This window comes from Thamnophis sirtalis, unplaced genomic scaffold (assembly GCF_051295495.1).
Source record: "Thamnophis sirtalis isolate CommonGarterSnake01/CBP01778 unplaced genomic scaffold, rThaSir2_p1.2 scaffold_11, whole genome shotgun sequence".
NCBI lineage: Eukaryota > Metazoa > Chordata > Lepidosauria > Squamata > Natricidae > Thamnophis > Thamnophis sirtalis.
The window spans coordinates 14966408-14988460 of NW_028261391.1; the positions used below are offsets into that span (position 1 = coordinate 14966408).

The 22053-nt window shown below is 41.3% G+C and overlaps 1 protein-coding gene across 2 annotated transcripts in view; it reads left to right on the plus strand.

The window, feature by feature from the left end:
* The first annotated feature begins 20627 nt into the window (after window positions 1-20627).
* SPATA16 (spermatogenesis associated 16) overlaps window positions 20628-22053 on the plus strand; it is a 209127-nt gene continuing 207701 nt past the window's right edge. For both annotated transcript variants that reach the window (XM_014053709.2, XM_087726134.1), the window contains exon 1: window positions 20628-21229. In XM_014053709.2, the coding sequence (XP_013909184.2) occupies window positions 20636-21229 (594 nt within the window). In that variant the 5' untranslated portion in view covers window positions 20628-20635. The remainder of the gene's footprint in view (window positions 21230-22053) is intronic.

Here is a 22053-nt window from a genome sequence, read left to right on the forward strand (position 1 = left end):
GGACACAGACAACCTCAGCTATGACTGCATAGCCCCATGGGAGTCTGACAACCAATAGGATACATGCCCTTGCCACAGGAACAGGAAGCTCAAATTCAAAGCCCAAGAGAAGGTATAAATATCTCTCTTTCTCCCTCCCTCCCTCCCTCCCCCCCTCCTCCCTCTCTCTCTCTCTCTCTCTCTCTCTCTCTCTCTCTCTCTCTCTCTCTCTCTCTCTCTCTCTCTCTCTCTCTCCTTCATGTGGTCAGCTACCTAGGATTTCAAACCCATGTGGTCCTGTTCACCATTAAACCATCTTTCCAAGCAGTGTCCATATTTCCAGTGTCTTCCTTCTCACTTGGAACTGAACCCAGATGGACATTTCTTCCAGCAGTAAAAATTTTTAAAAAATAACAAAAGAATATGAGAATAGAACATCAATATGATAGCTAAAATGATAATGGGTATATTCTGTGTAATGTACCTTTGAGTCGATTTTTGATTCCCTGCTTGACTGCCTGGACTAATCTCTGCAGTTTTCTTGGCAATGTTCTTTTGGATAGAGGTTTGTCATTGCTTCCTGCCTAGGGCTGAGAGAGAATGAATAGCCAAAATCTCCCAGCTGGGACTAGAACTCATAGTCTCCCGGTTTTTAGTATGGTGTCTTCACCATACACCAAACTGGATCTCTCTTCTATACCTAAAAATTCACCTAGGGTTTCTATCTGTCCTTTGTACCATTTACTTGTTAAGGTACAAACCTTGTATAGAAAAAATCTCCAAAGCATCTGATGGCAGGGCAAGAAGCAATGGGTGGAAACTAATCAAGGAAAGAAGCAACTTAGAACTAAGGAGAAGTTTCCTGACAGAACAATTAATCAGTGGAATAACTTACCCCCAGAAGTTGTGAATGCTCCAACACTGGAATTTTTAAAGAGGAGATTGGATAACCATTTGTCTGAAATGGTATTGGGTTTCCTGCCTGAGTAGGGGGTTGGACTAGAAAACCTCCAAGGTCCTTTCCAACTCTATTCTATTCTATTCTAAGATGAAAACATACCTTTCTCCCATTATGGCTGTGTGTAAGTAGTGTTTGTATGATTTCCCCAATACAGAAGTAACATTATGTTTGGAGAAAGTGTGCTGGTGCAGTGGTTAGAATGCAGTATTGCAGACAATCTCTGCCCACAGCCTGGAGTTGTGAATGCTCCAACACTGGAAGTTTTTAAGATGATGTTGGATATCCATTTGTCTGAAGTGGTGTAGGGTTTCCTGCTGAAGCAGGGGGTTGGACTAGAAGACCTCCAAGTTCCCTTCCAACTCTGTTATTCTATTCTATTCCACAATTTGTTTTTTTTTATTTAGATTTATGTTAAGCCTCCCATGTAAAGCAGACAGGAAACATAACTAAATGAGCTAAAGTCTACTTTAATGTTAAGCTACATTAACAGAATCTTGCAGGTATGAACAAGCTTCCCACTGACATTTTCAATTGCCTGAACAATTTTCTTTTGGGGGGGCAGTTGTCCTTCCTAAACGTCTTCCTTTAACTATTAAGCCACTAGGGGCTCCTCCCTCTCTTATTTCTTTGTTTCCTAGGTAGCGTTTCTTCCCCTTGCTCCTCATTCTCACATATCATTACTACTACACCAGTTGGGTTTTCTTGGAACTTAATCACGGCCCGTCTACACAGCCTCAGGTTGGGGATGGCTAATTTGGGGTATTGCAAGGATCTTTCACATCATGTGCTGCATGTGCATCGCACCTTCCAGCAACCATGTAAAAATGGCACGTCTTATTAGTCATGGCATGAACCAGCCAAGCATCCAAATCTGCTTCTCCTTTTTGTGCTCCAGGAATTGGAGGCAGTTGCTGGTAGAATGTTTCATTTCAAAACCATTTCAAACGTTCTCTGGCTTCAGAAGCACAGCGTGAAAAGTCTGTTGTATTCCAGTTGTTTATCAAGAGACAGAGGAAGAATTGGGTACTCGGGAGCTGTGGATTCTACCCAGGGACTGTCAATCCTGTATGGTGAGCAAATGTTGACAGTTTACCTTGGCAAAGATGGTGGCTGTCATTGAACTGAAATGCAGCCCAGGTTTTTGGCCAGAAGTCCCCCTAGCAGTCGATAATTTTCATACAAAAAACCCCCCAAATCAAATACAAATGTTTTATTTTTCTGGGACTTTGGGTTCTACAGGGAAACTACAGTTACAGAATTGGCATTTGAAGCCAAAAATACTTACCTACCTATCTACCTACTTTACTACATCCATCCATCCATAAAATGTTGGTCTGGCTTTAAATGTATGAATTGTACAGAAAATTTTAAAATTGGCCCTCCTATTCATTCACCAGACATGTTGGGAAACTTTAGTCACTCATATATATTTTTTCTAACCTAGCCAGGGTCATAATGTAACTAGAATGAGGAAGATAATACATTGAACATTGCTCTGAAATGGAGCGTGGAGAAAAGGTAGGATTATTGTGTCACATTAAACATGCACAGAAATGCAGAATTCCTTTAAACTTTAGGAGGAGACTCATTAGAAAGGTGATCCTGTTGGTGTTTAACATTTGCCTCTCTGTCTCTCTCTGTCTCTGTCTCTGTCTACCTCTCTCTCTCCCTCTCCCTCCCTCCCTCCCTCCCTCCCTCTCTCTCTCTGTCTCTCCCTATTCCTCTTTCTCTCCCCCCTCTCTCTGTGCAGACATCCTGCCACATATCCCCAATTATGGCTGAGATTGTCTGCTTCCAACCAACCGCTTTTATACAACTGGCTCATTATGTACATTGTGATAATTTGTGATTCATTACCTTGCAATATCTACCACCTGCTACATGTTGAAGCCAATTCAGGCTGACAATCCAACAGCAAAATCCCAAACATGCACCAATGAAGTGGGCAACCTACCAAATATATCAGCCACGCTTCCATTTAGCTCGGTGGGTCAAACGGGTATGATCCAATGAAGTCCATTAATTAATTAAATTTTCATTGATATTGCAACTTTGTTATTTTCATAAATAACTCAAGGCAGCACAGGCATGTCATTTCCTTGTCCCCTACATGCTAACACTGTTTCTCTTTTAATTGCTAAGACATAACGGTTGGTCTAAAATCTGTTTGAACGATCCAGAGATGATTTGGAGAGCTAGCTAGAAGAAGCCCATGTGGTTCAGATGTATACTGTTTGCATGCATGCAAAGACGCAACTGAGTATTGAATAAGAGATGCTCAGTGATGTAGACATATTATTCATTGGGTTGATTATTTGTCAATTATCAATAGGGTCCAAGTCAATCCTGGAAATTGACAAGAAATAAAAACGATTGCAGACCAATTCCTATGGAAATAAATTTCCCTATTCTCCCCCATGCTTTCATTTTCAACTTATTTCCTTATTTTCTCCCAGGTAATTAATAATATGTAACATATCTAATTAACTGGCCCACAGTTATAGAGAAATAACAGCCAGAGAGAAGGAAGGTAACTTTTTCTCCCTCTGATTAAATTAATCCTAACACAGCAACAAATTTTAAAGCATTGCCACTCATCGTCATCTAGTTTAGAGGGAGGGAGAATCCCTATCATATTGGACCAATTGTATTATAAAATCTTTTCTCAAGGTCTAGTCTTGAATTAGAAAAAGATTTTTGTTTTGTATGGATTAAGGAATGAATTATGTTTCCCCCCCTCAGGATTAAACCCTCATGCATTTTGGTATGGACTGTTAAGTCTTGGGGATTTTAATGCTGTATTTTAAAGGTAATGACCTCTTTGATCGTGATATTGGAAAATTTCAGAGAAGAGTTGTTTTATTTCAAGTTTATCTCTACGAAAGGAAATGATCAGCTGATCGGACCATGCTGGTTTAAAATGTTTAGGTAAAGGTTCCCCTCGGACATATGTGCTAGTTGTTCCTGACTCTAGGGGGCAGTGCTCATCTCCGTTTCAAAGCTGAAGAGCCAGCGCTGTCTGAAGATGTCTCTGTGGTCATGTAGCCTGCATGATTAAATGCCGAAGGTGCAGGGAACGCTGTGACCTTCCCACCAAAGGTGGTTCTTATTTTTCTACTTGCATTTTTATGTGCTTTCGAACTGCTAGGTTGGCAGAAGCTGGGACAAGTAACGGGAGCTCACTCCATTACCTGCTGCTAAGGATTTGAACTGCCAAGCTGCCGACCTTTCTGATCAACAAGCTCAACATCTTAGCGATTGAGTCACCACGTCCCTGTCTTAAAATGTTACCCATTTAAATAAACAGAACACATGTTAATATGAAGCAGAATAACAGCCGGCTTTACAGTAGACGCTTTGGGGCTGATGCAAATCGATTAAATTTAATCAGTGGAGCCTATGATGGCCATGATCTCATAGTGCTTGGCATAAGCTTCCCAAAAGCCATGAGAAATGTTGATTTTCCTTTTCCAAAGAGACAGATTGGAGATGAACTCTTGAGTGGGGAATTTAACATCAGATTCATCTTCTATCATGTCTATCAGTATCCAAGCCTAGCTTTTCTTCCATAGTGAAAACAAAGAATATGCTAAACAAGGGGAGCATAAGAAATAATGTAAAATCAATTAGAAATGCAGGGAGGTGATGTGTATCTTTGAGTTGTTAAGTCATCCCAGTTCTCAGACAGCACATTCAATCAGACTATGATATAAAAAATGGATACCTTGCAATGACTGAAGCACACAATTATATTCTTTTTTTAAAAAAAGAAAGAAAATCAAAAACAGCATAGAACCATGGTCATATCTTCACTGTTCTGCTTGCATAAACTATAAGAATGTTACATTTTAGGGGGCAGGGGGGACTTTCTATGCTGTAGCAATCCCAAAGTAATACATCAATTGGCCTATTAATTACTTAGAAAGCAAAAAAAAAAATCAACTCAAAAAGTGTGTATAGTCAAGGCTATGGTTTTCCCAGTTGCAATGTATGGCTGTGAAGGTTGGACTATAAGAAAGGCTGAGCGCCAAAGAATTGAGGCCTTTGAACTACGGTGCTGGAGAAGACTCCTGCGAGTCCCTTGAACTGCAAGGCAATCAAACCGGTCAGTCCTAGAGGAGATCAACCCTGACTGTTCTTTAGAAGGTCAGATCCTGAAGATGAAACTCAAATACTTTGACCACCTAATGAGAAGGAAAGACTCACTGGAGAAGAGCCTAATGCTGGGAAAGATTGAGGGTAAAAGAAGAAGGGGATGACACAGAATGAGGTGGATGGATGGAGTCATCAAAGCAGTAGGTGTGAGCTTAAATGGACTCCAGAGGATGGTAGAGGACAGAAAGGCCTGGAGGATTGTTGTCCATGGGGTCACAATGGTCAGAAATGACTTTGCAACAAACAACAACAATCAACCAAATATCAAAAGATATTTTATTGATAATAACAGGTGTAAGAAGACTCCTCATTAAAAGACATGGCATAGGTTTTGAAGGCAGAAAGATCCAGAAGAGTTACAGCTAGCTGGAGCAATGTTACAACTCAATATAAGTCAATTGCTCTTGTTACTAATATGTGGTGTTGGTTTTCCTCATAATTAAAACACAAATGTTGTTCTCTTCCTGTTGGTACTTCTACCATATTCCCATTGTGTGGTCCATTGTAACTTCACTTTCAGAGGCAACGGTCAATTGGATACAGCGGAGATTCTACTAAGGTGTAGGCTAAAGCAATAGGCTTAAAGATAACTTCTTGGAGATCTTTGGCAAGCAGAACATTGATTCCATAGTCATTCAGAAAGGTGGTTGAGATGTTGATGGAGTTAGCAGAGGTGGCTGAATTAACTGCTTTGATTATAGGGGGGGAAAAAACACAATTACTTTTCTATCTCCTTGGAAACCATTCCTGGACTTTATGCTTGAGATGGGGAAAAAATAAAAGGTTGACTTTGGGTTTTACCAATTAGATAGGTTTGTTGTTATAGAAATGGCTAGTGTACACTATTATGTAAAACGTTGAAATGTGATGCTATTATCTTATTCTACTGCCCCAAAAGGAGTTGGAAGCCAATGCCTTTTCTTTCTTTTTCCTCTTCTGTCTACAGTTTTCCCTTCCCTTTCTTTCTCCCTCCCCTGTTTTCCTATTTTCTTTTGTGTTTTGTGCTTTATAATATAAAATAATGCAAAGGGTAGATGAGCTATCACCTGGAAGGGAAGCTACAGAGACAGAGGTTTGAGTCACCTTGCAGTGAGAAGTTCGAATGACGACATTCTCTGCCCTTTGAGCTCCGTGAAATTTTTTGAAGGAAGGTCATAAAAATGAAGCATTCTTGCATGCTAACTTAAAGGATGCAAAATCATGGGATAAGGCAGAAACATCAGTCTGGGACAGCACTGGCATCCTTCCAATTGTCTGTAGGACATGAAAGAAGAGGAAGGCCTAAGGAGAAAGAATACTCAAGCGACCTTCTGTGTCTTGAGACAATTTCTTTTTCAGATAATTGAAGGAGAGCTGATAGAGGTGCTGTTGACCACAGTCTGTGCACAGATATAAAATTAGCACTACTAAAACTGATAAAAAATCTTTCTAGGCCAGTGGTTCCCAAACTTGGCAACTTTAAGACTTGTGGACTTCAACTCCCAGAATTCTCCAGCCAGCAGAGCAGTCCACAAGTCTTAAAGTTGCCAAGTTTGGGAACCACTGTTCTAGGCCTTTAAAAAAAGTTTCAGCAGTAACTGTTACCTATCTGGTTGCTTTAAAAAAAAACACAATAGTATTGGAAACCTTCTTCCTAATTTTGTCTTTGGTTTACGTTCAGCTAGTATGAGTGGTTGATAAAACTTTGTTCTTGTGCCTTCAAGTCAGTGTTGATTTCTGGTGACTGCCCAAACAATAGCAACAGCACTTAGACTTATATACCTCTTCCCAGTGTTTTACAACCCTCTCTAAGTGGTTTACAGAGTCAGCCTATTGCCCCCAACAATCTGGGTCCTCATTTTAGTGACCTCGGAAGGATGGAAGGCTGAGTCAACCTTGAGCTGGTAAGAATCGAACTGCCAAAGTGCTGGCAGCTGGCAGTCAGCAGAAGTAACCTGCAGTACTGCATTCTACCCACTGCGCCACCACAGAACAAAGTCTCTGCGGGTTTTTTGGCAAGATTTCAGAAGGGGTTTGCCATTGCTTAGCTATTTTTCAGAGGCCAAAATCTCTTGGTTATATTATTTCAAATGTACACATAATACATGCAAACATGTTTTGGCCAGACAAACATCCTTCTGAGTAAAAGTTCAAAGTTCAAGTCTACATCTACATGTACATCTATCTAATCAGTGGTGGGTTTCAATTTATTTTACTACCGGTTCGCTCATGCGCATGCTCGTGCACTCACGCTCGTGCAACGCTTCTGCACATGCGCAGAAGCATCCGAGCAGGTGGGCAGAGCCTCCCCCCAGCCACCACCACCAGTTCGCCCAATCCAGAGTGAACCAGCAGAAATGCACCTCTGTTTCTAATGCTTTTCAAACTACTGTATATTAGTTATCTTTACTAGTCATAACCAGGTCGCGCAGTGGTTAGAGTGCAGTACTGCAGGCCACTTCAGCTGACTGCTATCTGCAGTTCGGCGGTTCAAATCTCACTGGCTCAAGGTTGACTCAGCCTTCCATCCTTTCGAGGTGGGTGAAATGAGGACCCAGACTGTGGGGGCAATATGCTGACTCTGTAAACTGCTTAGAAAGGGCTGAAAGCCCTATGATGCGGTATATAAGTCTAACTGCTATTGCTATTGCTAAAATACAACAGAACATTGGAAAACAGAACAAAACAAAACAAAACAAAACAATACAATACAATACAATACAATACAATACAATACAATACAATACAATACAATAGCAGAGTTGGAAGGGACCTTGAATGTCTTCTAGTCCAACCCCCTGCCTAGGCAGGAAACTCTATACCGTTTCAGACAAATGGCTATCCAACATCTTCTTAAAGACTTCCAGTATTGGGGCATTCACAACTTCTGGAGGCAAGCTGTTCCACTGATTAATTGTTCTAACTGTCAGGAAATTTCTCCTCAGTTCTAAGTTGCTTCTCTCCTTGATTAGTTTCCACCCATTGCTTCTTGTCCTACCTCAGGTGCCTTGGAGAATAGTTTGACTCCCTCTTCTTTGTGGCAACCCCTGAGATTTTGGAACTCTGCTATCAAGTGTCCCCTAGTCCTTCTTTTCATTAAACTAGACATACCCAGTTCCTGCAACCGTTCTTCATGTTTTAGTCTCCAGTCCCCTAATCATCTTTGTTGCTCTTCTCTGCACTCTTTCTAGAGTCTCCACATCTTTTCTACATTGTGGCGACCAAAACTGAATGCAGTATTTCAAGTGTGGCCTTACCAAGGCATTATAAAGTGGTATTAACACTTCACATGATTTTGATTCTATCCCTCTTTATGCAGCCTAGAACTGTGTTGGCTTTTTTGGCAGCTGCTGCACATTGCTGGCTCATATTTAAATGGTTGTCCACTGGGACTCTAAGATCCCTTTCACAGTTACTACTGTTGAGCAAGGTACCACTTATACTGTACCTGTGCATTTTGTTTTTGTTGCCTAAATGTAGAACCTTACTCTTTTCACCACTGAATTTCATTTTATTAGATAGTGTCCAATGTTCAAGTTTGTCAAGATCCTTCTGTATCTTAAGCCTGTCTTCTAGAGTGTTGGCTATTCCTGCCAGCTTGATGTCATGTGCAAATTTGATGAGTTCCCCATTTATTCCCTCATCCAAATCATTGATGAAGATGTTGAAGAGTACTGGGCCTTAAACAGAGCCTTGGGGTACTCCACTGCATACTTCCCTCAAACAAAAGAGATAACCCCACAGATCCACTGTACAGCTTACATAGCTGCTTGCTCCTAGGTAGATTGAACATAATAAGTTGAAAATGATTTTGAAAGTTAATGGGAGTAGTTATACTTTTTCATGCCTTTTTCATGCCACTGGGGAAGTCCAGGATCTGGGTGTGTACCAGATGATTTTCAATGCATGAATGCTTCATTGCCTTCCTACTGGTTATCACTCAGATTCCTATTAGGCAGTAGAGCAGAACAGTTCCAGTGCTACCTTTATGGGTCATCTGAGCAGAAACTTCCAGACGAATAGCGTTGTGAACAACACCTGGGCATTCTGTACAGGTAACCTGTCAGACAATGGCTTAATTCCGTTGTCTGAGTATAGAAATATTGGGGAGGGTGTTGCACAGCCTGTTTGTTGCAAGGTAATTTTCTCTCTGCAAGCGATGGACTTCACAGGAGTTGGGTTTTTGATTCCTGCTGAAATTATAGGTCTCCTTCCAGAGAATCTGAGGTTTTGGGAAGTGAAGCTATTGTAGGAATTTAGCACCGAATGAAATATTGTAGGAAATATTAAAAAGGCAGAATATTATATTTCCTTGAAGAAAAGGAGAAACATGTCTTTAAAGACAAAGCAGCTCCCTCCCCCACACTTGGGATTAAGACATGGCACTCAGGACATGATAGGATTAGCCCTCTACCCATTTCACCACATGGCACATGGGAAGATTACATCACCCAGCAAGGCTCTACCAGACAGCCTACAAAGTTAGCTAAGTTAGCTCATCCGCCCTCTGGGAGTCTGACAACCAATGGGATACATTTCTTGTATAGGAACAGGAAACTCTAAGGCAGGGCCCAAGAGAGTGTATAAATTTATCCCTTTCTCCACTCAATGTCCCTTTCCCACCCACCCCAGGATCTAAAGCATGTGGTCCTGTCCACCATTAAAGAGCCAAGGTGGTGCAGTGGTTAGGGTGAAGTACTGCAGGCCACTTCAGCTGACTGTTATCTACAGTTCAGCGGTTCTAATCTCACCGGCTCAAGGTTGACTCAGCCTTCCATCTTTCCGAGGTGGGTGAAATGAGGATCCAGACTGTGGGGGCAATATGCTGACTCTGTAAACCGCTTAGAGAGGGCTGAAAGCCCTATGAAGCGGTATATAAGTCTAGCTGCTAGCTGTTATTAAAACCATCTTTCCAAACAGCCACCATTGTTTCCAGTGTCCTTCCCCCTACTTGAAACTGAACCCAAAGGGACATTTCTTCCAACAATCTGTTGATGCTTACCACCTCTTTCAGTATACATAGAATATTCCCGCAGCTTTAAGAAAGATTCTAAAACTATTCTATTAGTAAAATATTTTCACGTAAATGCTAGTGCATTTGCTTTAGGTACAAATACAAAAACTGCTAAAAGGATCCAATATGATGCAGTTAGGGAAAAAGGAAAACTGAAAACAAACATCAAGCCTTCTCTTCACAAGGTCTGGAGGTCATTTAAAACCACAGCAATGGATGCCCAGTTAAGACGTATTCTGTGACATAAGGTCAAACCAATCAAGAATGATGCGCTTACCATTTGCTTATAGTATCCAGAAATGCATAAAAAATTAAAATGGCTCCTTTCAGGAATTAGAATGCCTATTCCAATGAGGAGAATAAAAAAGAAACTGGCGGAAAAATCTGTAAATGTTCATAAATAATAATACAAAAAAGAAGAATATGAGGAATGCATAAGAGAAATACATAAAATGGAAAATCTTTCAATATATTTAAAGCAGAAAACCATCCAGGAAGAGGTTGCGTCATTCATCAAGAGCTAAAAGACTCAGTCTGTGCTAATTTGCCCCAACTAAATATGGAAATTTGGATTGATGCACCATTTATTGCCTTCAGATGAGCATTTGCCCCCCTGTCTTCTCTTCCTCACTTCAACCAGAAGCCAGGCCAAGATATCCCCATTTTGCCCCCCTACTAATTGAAAAACTCAAGGGCAGTTTTAGCTCAACAGCTAGTGGACACTGATGGCCAGTTTAGAGAAAACTAGGCCTTTGAACTATGGTGCTGGAGAAGACTCCTATGAGTCCCTTGGACTGCAAGGCCATTAAACCGGTCAGTCCTAGAGGATATCAACCTAACTGCTCTTTAGAAGGCCAGATCCTGAAAAGGAAACTCAAGTGCTTTGGCCACTTAATGAGAAGGAAGGACTCACTGGAGAAGAGCCTAATGCTGGGAAAGATTGAGGGCAAAAGAAGGAGGGAATGACAGAGAAGGAAGTGGTTGGATGGAGTCATTGAAGCTGTAGGCGTGGGCTTAAATGGACTCCAGAGGACAGAAAGGCCTGGAGGAACATTGTCCACGGGGTCGCGATGGGCCAGATATGATTTCATTTCATTTATTTCATTTATTAAATTTATAGGCCGCCCAATCCCGGAGGATTTCTCAACTAACAGGCCTTCTTAGGAGTGTTAAAAATCTCCTAAGTTATCATTTGGCTTCAAAATGTCTTTTCAAATTCACAGTAGCAAAGAAAACATGGATGGTTATTAGACTTAGGGAAAAGATCTAAAGAAAAAGCGGGAGCTAATTTAGTGGTTAAGGCACCAAGTTAGAAACCACAAGACTAACATTTTAGGAACGAAAGTTGGCTGGATAACTTTAGGCCAATTGCTTTCTCTCAGCACAACCCACACCACAGGGTTGTTGTTGAGGAGAAAATAGAGGAGGAGGGAATATTAGGTAAGTTTGCCACCTTGAGTTATTTATAAAAATAATAAAGGCAAGATTAAAAATCTAAACAAACACCCCTGTAGGGCCATTTGGTCATTTTAAAACATGTTAGGCAAATGTTGAGTAATATACTGGTAAATAACGTCAAACTGTAGGAAGTCAGCACCCACCCCTCTCCTAGAAAAATGAGATATTTTAGGAAATATTAAAAAGCAGAATACTTCTGCTAAAAGGGAGGCAGAAACACACAAACCCCTTTGTCAACAGCCATTAAGGCCTGAGCCAGTCTATTCTACATAACGAAGGTCTACCTCCTTCAGGAAGAGCCATAATAAGAATTGCCTCTACCCATCTCACCACATGGAACCTGGGAAGATTGCATCATCCAGCAAGGCTGAACCAAGCCTGGGACTCAGGACAACCTGCAGAGTTGCTCCTGCATGGCTCCATGGGAGTCTGACAACCAATCAGAATACAAGCTCAAATTCAAAAGTCTAGAGAGGGCATAAAACTCAGGGGCTCTCAGTATCTCTGCCCTTTTCCCCTAGGACCTCAAACCATGTGGTCCTGTTCATCACCAATATACCTTCTTTCCAAGCAACTTCCATGAATCCAGTCTCTTTTCCCACCACTTGGAACTGAACCCAGAAGGACATTTCTTCCAACAAAAAACTAATGCCATTTTCTTTCTCATTACTCATTGATCTCAGAATTTGAGGGAGGGGGTGTTGGCTCTAAAAGATGCAGCTAAATGAGTAGAGGCTGTGAAAGATGCCACTCTTCTTTCCTTTTCTTCCTTATGGCTACTAGAGGCTACTAGGATTCTGCCCTTCCTATTTAACCTCAAATGGAGAGCAGTTCTAAAGAATGGAAATCTTTAGTAATTTGCATTGGGAAAGGCACTTGTTATAGGAACCGTAAGGATAACAGCATTGAATGAAGTTTTTGAATCTGCACTTACCCAAATGGACTAGATCCCTGAGTGTATACCCGTGATGGCAAACCTATGGAGCCCTCTCTGACGGCATGCAAGCCATCGCCTAGCTCAGTTCCACCACGCATGCATGTGCACCCTCCCCTCCGGTCAGCAGATTTTCGGGTCTGTGTCGTGTATGCGGGAGACGCATAGGCATGTGCAGGGGGTGTTCCGCCCTGCACCCTGTTTTTGGCCCCAGGAGACTTCAAGGAGGCCTGTTAGGCCCAAAATAGCCACCGGGATATGCCCCCCCGCAGCCCATTTTTGGTTCCAGGAGGCTGCAGGGAGGCACGAGTGTGCATGCTTTCAGGACAAAAAGGTTGGTCATCATTGTCTCCCCAGGAAAGAAACTGGAACAAGTAGAGCAAATTGAGATAAGTAAAGAATTAAATCCTAGGACGTTTTGAGATACTCCACGGTAACAAACCATTGGCTCCGATGTCACCCACTTTGAGAGACTAAATGTAGAATTGCTGACCACTTAGCAAAAATATGTTCACTCGGATCAGGCTCAGCGGCATAGAACTAGAAAATGTCCTGCTTTTTGGTGACCCCAATTTTTCAAAGAAACCCAGGACGATCCAGACATTACAGATGGTTTAGCTCAAGGGTCAGTTCCAAGGAAATGAGTAGAAATCATAGTCAAAGAAAAAAAAATGAATAGGCACTTAAAGGATCAATCCTTGCTTAAAGGGAAATCAGCACAGATTTCCTGAAGACAAATTTTGCCTTACCAATTTTTCATAGGTGTACAGTGTGTATCTCACCTGGACAATGATCTTGGGTCATAGTGGGTAGTTTAATTAAGGCAGGGCCTCGATGTGTGCTAGCTGTGAAAAAGGAAAATTAAAGGGAAAAACTAGAATATTCAAAGGGCTCAGACACAAGAAAAGTTTAAGTTTGAGATTATTTAGTTGAGAAACAGTTGAGAGTGTAGACAGTTAGCACCCACCCTTCTAGAGAAGAATATAATATTCTAGGAAATATTAAAAAGGCAGAACACTATACCTCCCTGGATGAGAAAAGGCAATACATGCTCTTTGAAAGTACCCCCACATTTGCTAATAGCCCCAGAGCAGTGATGGGTTGCAGGCGATACGCCCGGGGTAACAGAGCCAGCCCAGAGCACCAGATACCATTCTGGTATGGTGCTCCAGTGGGCCCACCCACCCGCCTGAGCTCCTTACTGGTCTTTTACATCTTCTGCACTTCCGCACATGCGCATGGCGCATCCATGTGCACGCTGCTGGACCCGTACCAACCGGTATGGTTGGAACGGGCCCAGCAGCGTGCACATGGACGCGCACATCCGGAACCCACCACTGCCCCATAGAGACTGATACCAATCTACCTACAAGACAAAAGGCTGGGCCGCCTTATCTACAACACAAAAGACCTTCACTCTCAGACATAATAGGATTAGCCCTCTACCCATCTCACCACATGGCCCCTGGGAAGATTGCATCACCCAGCAAGATTAAACCAAGCCTGGGACTCAAGACCACCTACAAAGTTACCCCTGCATGTCCCATGGGAGTCTGACAACCAATCAGAATACATTTCTTTCACAGGAACAGGAAGCAAATTCAAAGCCCAAGAGCGGGTATAAATATATCTCAGGGCTGGGTTCCTGCCAGTTCTAACCTCTTCTATGGAAGAGGTTCCACAAATCTACAGTGCCGTTTAGAACCGGTTCTAGCTCCCTCCCCCCGCCCGTCCGCATATCATCAAGATGAAGAGCAAAAGGAGGAATTCTGGGAGTTGAAGTCCACAAGTCTTAAAGCTGTCAAGTTTGAACACCCCTGGGTTTTTTTTTCTAAAGGGTTAGGGGTGCAAGGGTCTTGTAACTTGACAGCTTTAAGACTTGCGTGCTTCAAATGCCAGAGTTTCTGAGCCAACATTTTGGTTGCTAAGCAAGAGCGTTGTTAAGTGAGTTTCACCACATTTTGGCCATGCCCACCCAGTCACATGGCTGCCAAGTCACTTCCACCAGGTCACATGGCTGGCAAGCCACTCCCACAAAGCAGGCCACACCTACAGAAGAGGTTCTAAAAAATTTTGAAACCACCACTGTCACAACCCCATGTGGTCAGCTACCCAGCACCTCAAACCATGTGGTCCTCTCCACCATTAAACCATCTTGCCATTAAACCACTATGTTTCCAGTGTCTTTCTGCCCACATGGAACTGAACCCAGATGGATATTTCGTCTAAAGCATATAGGGACAGGCAGAAATTGTTGTTCTCTCTCTTTCGAAAAATTAAGCCAGAGACCATTAAGTGAAACCAAAATTTCTGAACTGAAGGGGATTTATATACAGCCGTGCAAATTGAGGAATTCGGTACTACAAAATGTGGTGATAATCACTCGAATAGGTTTAAAAGAGGTTGGGATACATTCGTGGAGAAGTTTAATATCTAGTTTAATGGAAAGAAGAACTAAGGGTGGTATGATAACAGTGAGCTAAGGGACTGCCACAAAGAAGGGGGGGTCAACCTATTCTCCAATGTACCCAAAGGCAGGACAAGAAGCAATGGTTGGAAATTAATCAAGGAGACAATCAACTTAGAGCTAAGGATAAATTTCCTGACTGTGCTAACTATTAATTAGTGGAACGGCTTGTTTTCAGAAGTTGTGGGTGCTCCATCACTGGAAGTTTTTAAGAAGAGATTGGACAACCATTTGTCTGAAATGGTTTCGGGTTTCCTGCTTGAGCAGGGGTGTGGACTAGAAGACCTCCAAGGTTCTTTCCAACTCTGTTATTCTATTCTATTCTAAACCTGAAAATAAACCTGTTGCATCCATAAAGTCTGTTATTCAGAATATGACTGTCAAGAGCTTCTGGTCTTAAAAACTACAAAGTAATTTCAGATTGGGGCCAGCATGCCTCAAAATACCAATTGCAGAAGAACAAAAGCAGGGGATACAGTAATTACATCTCCCTTCTTAGCATGCAATCAGTTCAGAAATATTTTTGACCACTGAGAGCCGCAAAAGGGTTGGAATGAAAAAAATCTTTGACCTAATCAAATAGGATTATTACATTTTGCATATAGGGATCTCAAGGCTAATTTCCAAGTCAAGAAATACAAAATAAAAGGATTCTATTTGCTCTGTCCATTCAAACAAAGCAGTTTTATTTAGTTTTCTGCTTGTTGGATAAATACTGTATGTATGGGTAGAGTGAATTCATTGGCTGTTATCTTTTTGATTTTTTAAAATTTATTTTTGCAGTTCTTTGAATTTTGCAATGTTATTTTGAAGTTCCATATGCATTCAAACATATCTTAGGGTAAAATATATGGGCAGCTGTTCTATTATAAGGCTTCTTTCTCAGTGAAAGAAATAAAATAAAAATTAAATTATCAAATTCAGAATAAATGAAATAAAGCCATTCTGGCAATACAGTAGAGAAGATTTATTTTTTTCAAGGCATGACAACAGCTGCTCAAATCTTGGCATTCAACAAAGAAGCAGACAATGAATGTTTGATAGGTCTGACTCTCACTTTAAGTAATCGCTTTAGCTCTGGCTTCCATCTACGTAGTATTATTGAACTATTAGTGCATCCCACTGCATTTTCTGCCAATTTTCTAAAACTCAAACTCCCTATCATTAATACCTTTACAGACATCTTTCCCAGTTGGGCCTTTTAAAAAAACTGTCTGAATAAATGAATTTTAGTTTATCAACTATTTCTACTGCATATTTTGTTTGCCATTTTCTCAAGTATACACTTTCCTCAATATACTCCTCTTCCAATGTATCTTCCCAAAATAAATATTCAGATGTATGCAATGCTGGTTGCCCTATTTGACTGAACCGATATATAGAGATATATCTTAGTTTTCTCAATTATTTGCCCATTGCTGCTATAATAGATTCCTCTTGAATTCAGCTTGGATTTTTTTCCCCTAAGAAAAATGATAATGGATTTAGTTTTGATAGCTAATAATGAAAAGTGGCAATGTGGTTTATCACAACTGTTTTGAATTGCCTGCAATATCATCCATGTGTCTATGCAAGTTTACAGATATGGATAAAGAAGTCCAGGCACTCCACCCACAAAAGCTGTCATTAAAATTTCGGAAAGCATTTTTTTTTCCTGGAGTGGGTGGGTTTTCCCCTTCTCTCATCACTGCAATGTAAAAAAGATGTTGAGACTCTAGAAAGAGTGCAGAGAAGAGCAACAAAGATGATTAGGGGACTGGAGACTAAAACATATGAAGAATGGTTGCAGGAACTGGGTATGTCGAGTTTAATGAAATGAAGGACTAGGGGAGGCATGATAGCAGTGTTCCAATATCTCAGGGACTGCCACAAAGAAGAGGGAGTCAAGCTATTCTCCAAAGCACCTGAAGGCAGGACAAGAAGCAATGGGTGGAAACTAATCAAGGAGAAAAGCAACTTAGAATTAAGGAGAAATTTCCTGACAGTTAGGACAATTAATCAGTGGAACAACTTGCCCCCAGAAGCTGTAAATGCTCCAACACTGGAAGTTTTTAAGAAGATGTTGGATAACCATTTGTCTGAAGTGGTGTAGAGTTTCCTGCCTTAGCAGGAGGTTGGACTAGAAGACCTCCAAGGTCCCTTCTAATGCTGTTATTCTGTTCTGTTCTATTCTATATAAGGTGCAGGGAAGGGGAAGGGGGGGCATGCAATCAAGAACAGAAGTTTGTTTGCCCTTGTGAGATTTTACTGGAATCCTGCTGCTGAAATTCTCTGCACTCTTCTAGATTTTTTTTCTATTCTATTCTCCTCTACCTCCATAAGAAATAGTTTAAAACAGGGCCTTTTGTGGCAAGGGGTTGTCAGAAGTAACATCCCCTCATGATACAAATCCTCTCATCTGGCACATCATTTTCAGTAAGAAAAACATGGTTGTTGTTTTTTTTAAAGAGAGTCACTTAAAAATAATATGGGTCAAATGACAAGGACCAAAATGGGGTCATTCTTGTTAACCTAGTTTTTGCAAGAGGGCCAGGAGTGTCAACCTGACTAAGCCACAGAAGCTTTTTCAATATCACCCTGCTCTTGAGTGATTTAGGGGGGGATGGAATGAAATAGCAGCAAAAACAGAGCCACGTGAAGCCTGGAGTCGGGGACTGCTTCATATTTTTCTGCTTAGAAAGTTCTCTCCCCCCCCCACTTAGCACCCCTTGAGAATTGTACATGTAAGAGCTAAAATTAGGTCCTGGCAAAAGGCAGAAATCTGACAGCCCGATTTTCTTTCTCCACCCTGTGTAAAATGGCTTCACTTTTCTGGCATTTCTCTTTTCATTTGGAAAGAACTTGCCATTGTGTTTGTCATTTTTCCCCCTGACCTTTCATTGTCCATTTAACCAAAAGAGAAAAGGAGAAAGGGGAAAGAGGGGGGAAGAGGAAAGGGAAGGGAAAAGGGGGGAGGGGGAGGGGGAAGGAGAAGAAGGAGAGGAGAGGAAAGGAAAGGAGGAAAGGAAAGAATGGGAAAGGAAAGGAAAGGAAAGGAAAGGAAAGGAAAGGAAAGGAAAGGAAAGGAAAGGAAAGGAAAAGGTCTGAATGAGAAGAATTCAAAAAACACAGAAATCAGTCAGCTCAATTGCGTCCATCAAATAAAGGCACTTTTCAAAGCATGCAAAGCCAATTTGAAAGAAATTGCTATTTGCAAATCATGCTCTCTTTGTGAATGATATCTGCCCATATCTGCCTTTCATTTATAATGGAATATATTCTTTAGGCAGAAAGAAAACATTCTTTTAGATTTAAAAAAAATTAGGAAGGGAACTGGGAACCTTTTCTCCCCACTATTTATAACCAGAGTTAATGTTTTCAGCAACCCATCACTGGCAAGGCATGGTACATTTATGCAAAACTTTTCATAAGAGAATGGGTAAATTACCACACAAAAAAAAACGTACAGAGGAAAATAGTTTTTCTTTTAAATTGCTAGTAGTTGCTCCTTAAAAAGTACTGTATATCTATTTGCTTTTATAAACTTTGTGCACCAATCTGCAACTTTGGTTTTTTGAATAGTTACTGGAGACATGATTATATATGGATGATTAAAATCTCCCATTTCCGTGAACGCAGTTAAATAAACACTCTATTGTACCATGGACAGCTCTGCCAGATAACAATGAAGCATAAGTTCATGGAAAAGATGACACCCTCAAGTGGACTGACATTAGTCTAAACTAGAAATGCATGTCCATCTTTGTATCTACTAAAACTGTAATGGAAATTAGGCTGCTTAAACATAGAGTTTGCCTGGAGTTTTGGGTTGAGAAGTCATGAATAGCAACCAGTTACTAGACAAAGTCTCCTGTTAACTTGGAATCCCTTACCAGTTTGGGGGATGTAGTCATTGTCGTGAAGAACAGTCAAGAAATCTGTTTATAATGCTAAGGAGGAGAAAAATAGAGATATATCCTTTGACATCCATTCTCAAGGATACTTGCACAGAACTTTTACTTTTCCCTGGTAGTCAGTCTAAGTGTCACCTATACCTGTCTTGATCATGTAATTCCATTTCTGTCAAAAAGTCTATTTCATGAATAATCAATCATTCAGTCAGATTAATGCATGGACTCAACGTTTACTAAGCATGCATGAGCATTTTGCCAATAAGAACCAAATCAAGCAAAATATCCCATACAATACTTTAATAGTATTTGTGTCAGGCTTGAAAGCCATCGTTGTATAGGGCCTCAAGGCCTGTCACATATTCAAACATATTCTACTGTGGGAAACTGGGAGGGGGATTGTATGGAGCATGGGAGATACGAAGCCAAAATAACATTCCTTCACAGAAAGTAAAGGTCATCTTGTCTCTGCACCTGGATGGATGTGGATGGGAGGGATCCTCCTTCATGGCAATGGCTGATTGGGCCATGTGATGGACTTGTGGATGTTAGGACAGGGTCTTGAACTTTCAACTGATTGAAAAACTGGGAGTTTCCAGTTTTGAGTTTTCCCAGATGTGCCAACATGGCTTCTCTAATAAAATTGAGCATCGAGGAATTTAAAGCTCTAACTCTTATTTGATGGAAGATGCTCTTTGGAAACCTGAATTTATATAGAATAGAATAGGATAGGGTAGGGTAGGGTAGGGTAGGGTAGGGTAGGGTAGGGTAGGATAGGATAGGATAGGATAGGACAGGACAGGACAGGACAGAACAGAACAGAACAGAACAGAATATAATAATAGAGTTGGAAGGGACCTTGGAGGTCTCCTAGTTCAACCCCTGCTTAGACAGAAAACCCAGCACCACTTCAGACAAATGGTCATCCAATCTCTTCTTAAAAACTTCCAACTTGAAGCATTTACAACTTCTGGAGGCAAGTTGTTCCACTGATTAATTGTTCTGTCAGGAAATTTCTCCTTAGTTCTAAGTTGCTTCTCTCCTTGATTAGTTTCCACCCATTGCTTCTTGTTCTACCCTCAGGTGCTTTGGAGAATAGCTAGTCTCCCTCTTCTTTGTGGTAGCCCCTGAGATATTGGAAGATGCTATCATGTCACCCCTAGTCCTTCTGTTCATTAAACTAGACATACCCAGTTCCACCAACTGTTCTTTATATGTTTTAGCCTCCAGTCCCCTAATCATCTTTGTTGCTCTTCTCTGCACTCTTGGTAAAGTCTCTACATCTTTTTTACATCATGGTGACCAAAACTGGATGCATTATTCCCAGTGTGGCCTTACCAAGGCATTATAAAGTGGTATTAACACTTCACGTGATCCTAATAATTTGTTAAATGTACATGCTGTCCAACTGCAGCTACTTTGAGTCCATTTCTTTTCATTTTAGAATGAAGTCACTGCTATCCATACATCCTGCCCATTTGCCAACCCGAAATAAACTCCAAAGAGCGCCCGTAATTTTGGCAGATCATAAATAGGGATAAAACCAGAAGTCAAAATATATTTTGCAAAGCTTTGGAGACATGACATTTATTTGCTGATATACAAAAGGCAGCATGGTACTGAAATCCAGGTGACTTTCTTTTTGTTCTTTGTTATAGCTCAAAGGCTGCCTTTGAAAGCTGTGGGCAAATTGAACAGTATGTTTCCTCTGCACTGTTTTGTTTGCCGAACTCCAAATGGTAAATCTCTGCGCTTCCTTTTCCCCCCACTCAGGATTTGCGTGTGTAGATTGTGAGTCATGGAGTCAGCAAACAACACACACTTTGAGAACATCACGAAGGAAGCCTGCCAAAGAGAGTACGGCGTTCAGCAGTTGAGAATAGCGGCCCAGCATCAGAACGATAGTCTCGAAGCTTTGCAAGTGGTAAAATTCCCTCTGGGGGTCGAGATGGCAGAAAATGCGATGGAGAAACTAAAAACCGGAAGTAACACTGCCAAGGAGAAGCAGGGTAATGAGCTGAGCCTTAAACGTAAGATGGAGGGCGATGAGAAGACGGGAATGAAAAAAGAGCCACGCCTGGTGGAACAAGAGAATCTGGTTTCAACCATGTTGCTGTCCCATATCCCCCTGAAGAGCCTTGTAGAAGTAGAAATGAAGTTGATTTACACAGATGAAGAGAACGTTTCCTATGAGTTCCTACAAACTCAGAGTCCTAGCTGCGCACAACCCAAGTCCTCGGAGGTTGGAGGCCCAGAAAGTCAAGGAACAACAGACACAAGCCTTCAGCCCCAGATGGACAAATGGCTCCAGGTATCCTTGAAGGATGCGAGCACTTGCTACAGGCAGAAGAAGTATGCCATGGCAGCTGGGCAGTTCAGGACAGCTCTTGAGGTAGGTAGGACAACTTAAGGGAAATTAAGTTTATGCAGCCCACATAGTTCTAGGCTGCATAAACAGAGGGATAGAATCAAGACCACGTGAGGTGTTAATACCATTGCATGATGCCTTGGTAAGGCCACACTTGGAATAATGCATCCAGTTTTGGTCGCCATGATGTAAAAAAGACGTGGAGATCCTAGAAAGAGTGCAGAGAAGAGCAACAAAGATGATTAGGTGACTGGAGGCTAAAACATATGAGGAATGGTTGCAGGAACTGGGTATGTCTAGTTTAATGAAAAGAAGGACTGGGGGGAGACATGATAGCAGTGTTCCAATATCTCAGGGGCTGCCACAAAGAAGAGGGAGTCAAACTATTCTCCAAGGCACCTGAGGGTAGAACAAGAAGCAATGGGTGGAAACTAATCAAGGAGAGAAGCAACTTAGAACTGAGGAGAGGTTTCCTGACAGTTAGAACAATTAATCAGTGGAACAGCTTGCCTCCAGAAGTTGTGAATGCCCCAACACTGGAAGTCTTTAAGAAGATGTTGGATAGCCATTTGTCTGAAATGGTATAGAGTTTCCTGCCTAGGAAGGGGGTTGGACTAGAAGACCTTCAAGGTCCCTTCCAACTCTGCTATTGTACTGTATTGTATTGTATTGTATTGTATTGTATTGTATTGTATTGTATTGTATTGTATTGTATTGTATTGTATTCCAATGTTGGACTAAAAGACTTCCAAAATTCCTTCCAACTTTGTTATTCTATTCTATTCTATTCTATTCTATTCTATTCTATTCTATTCTATTCTATTCTATTCTATATAAGGCACAGGGAA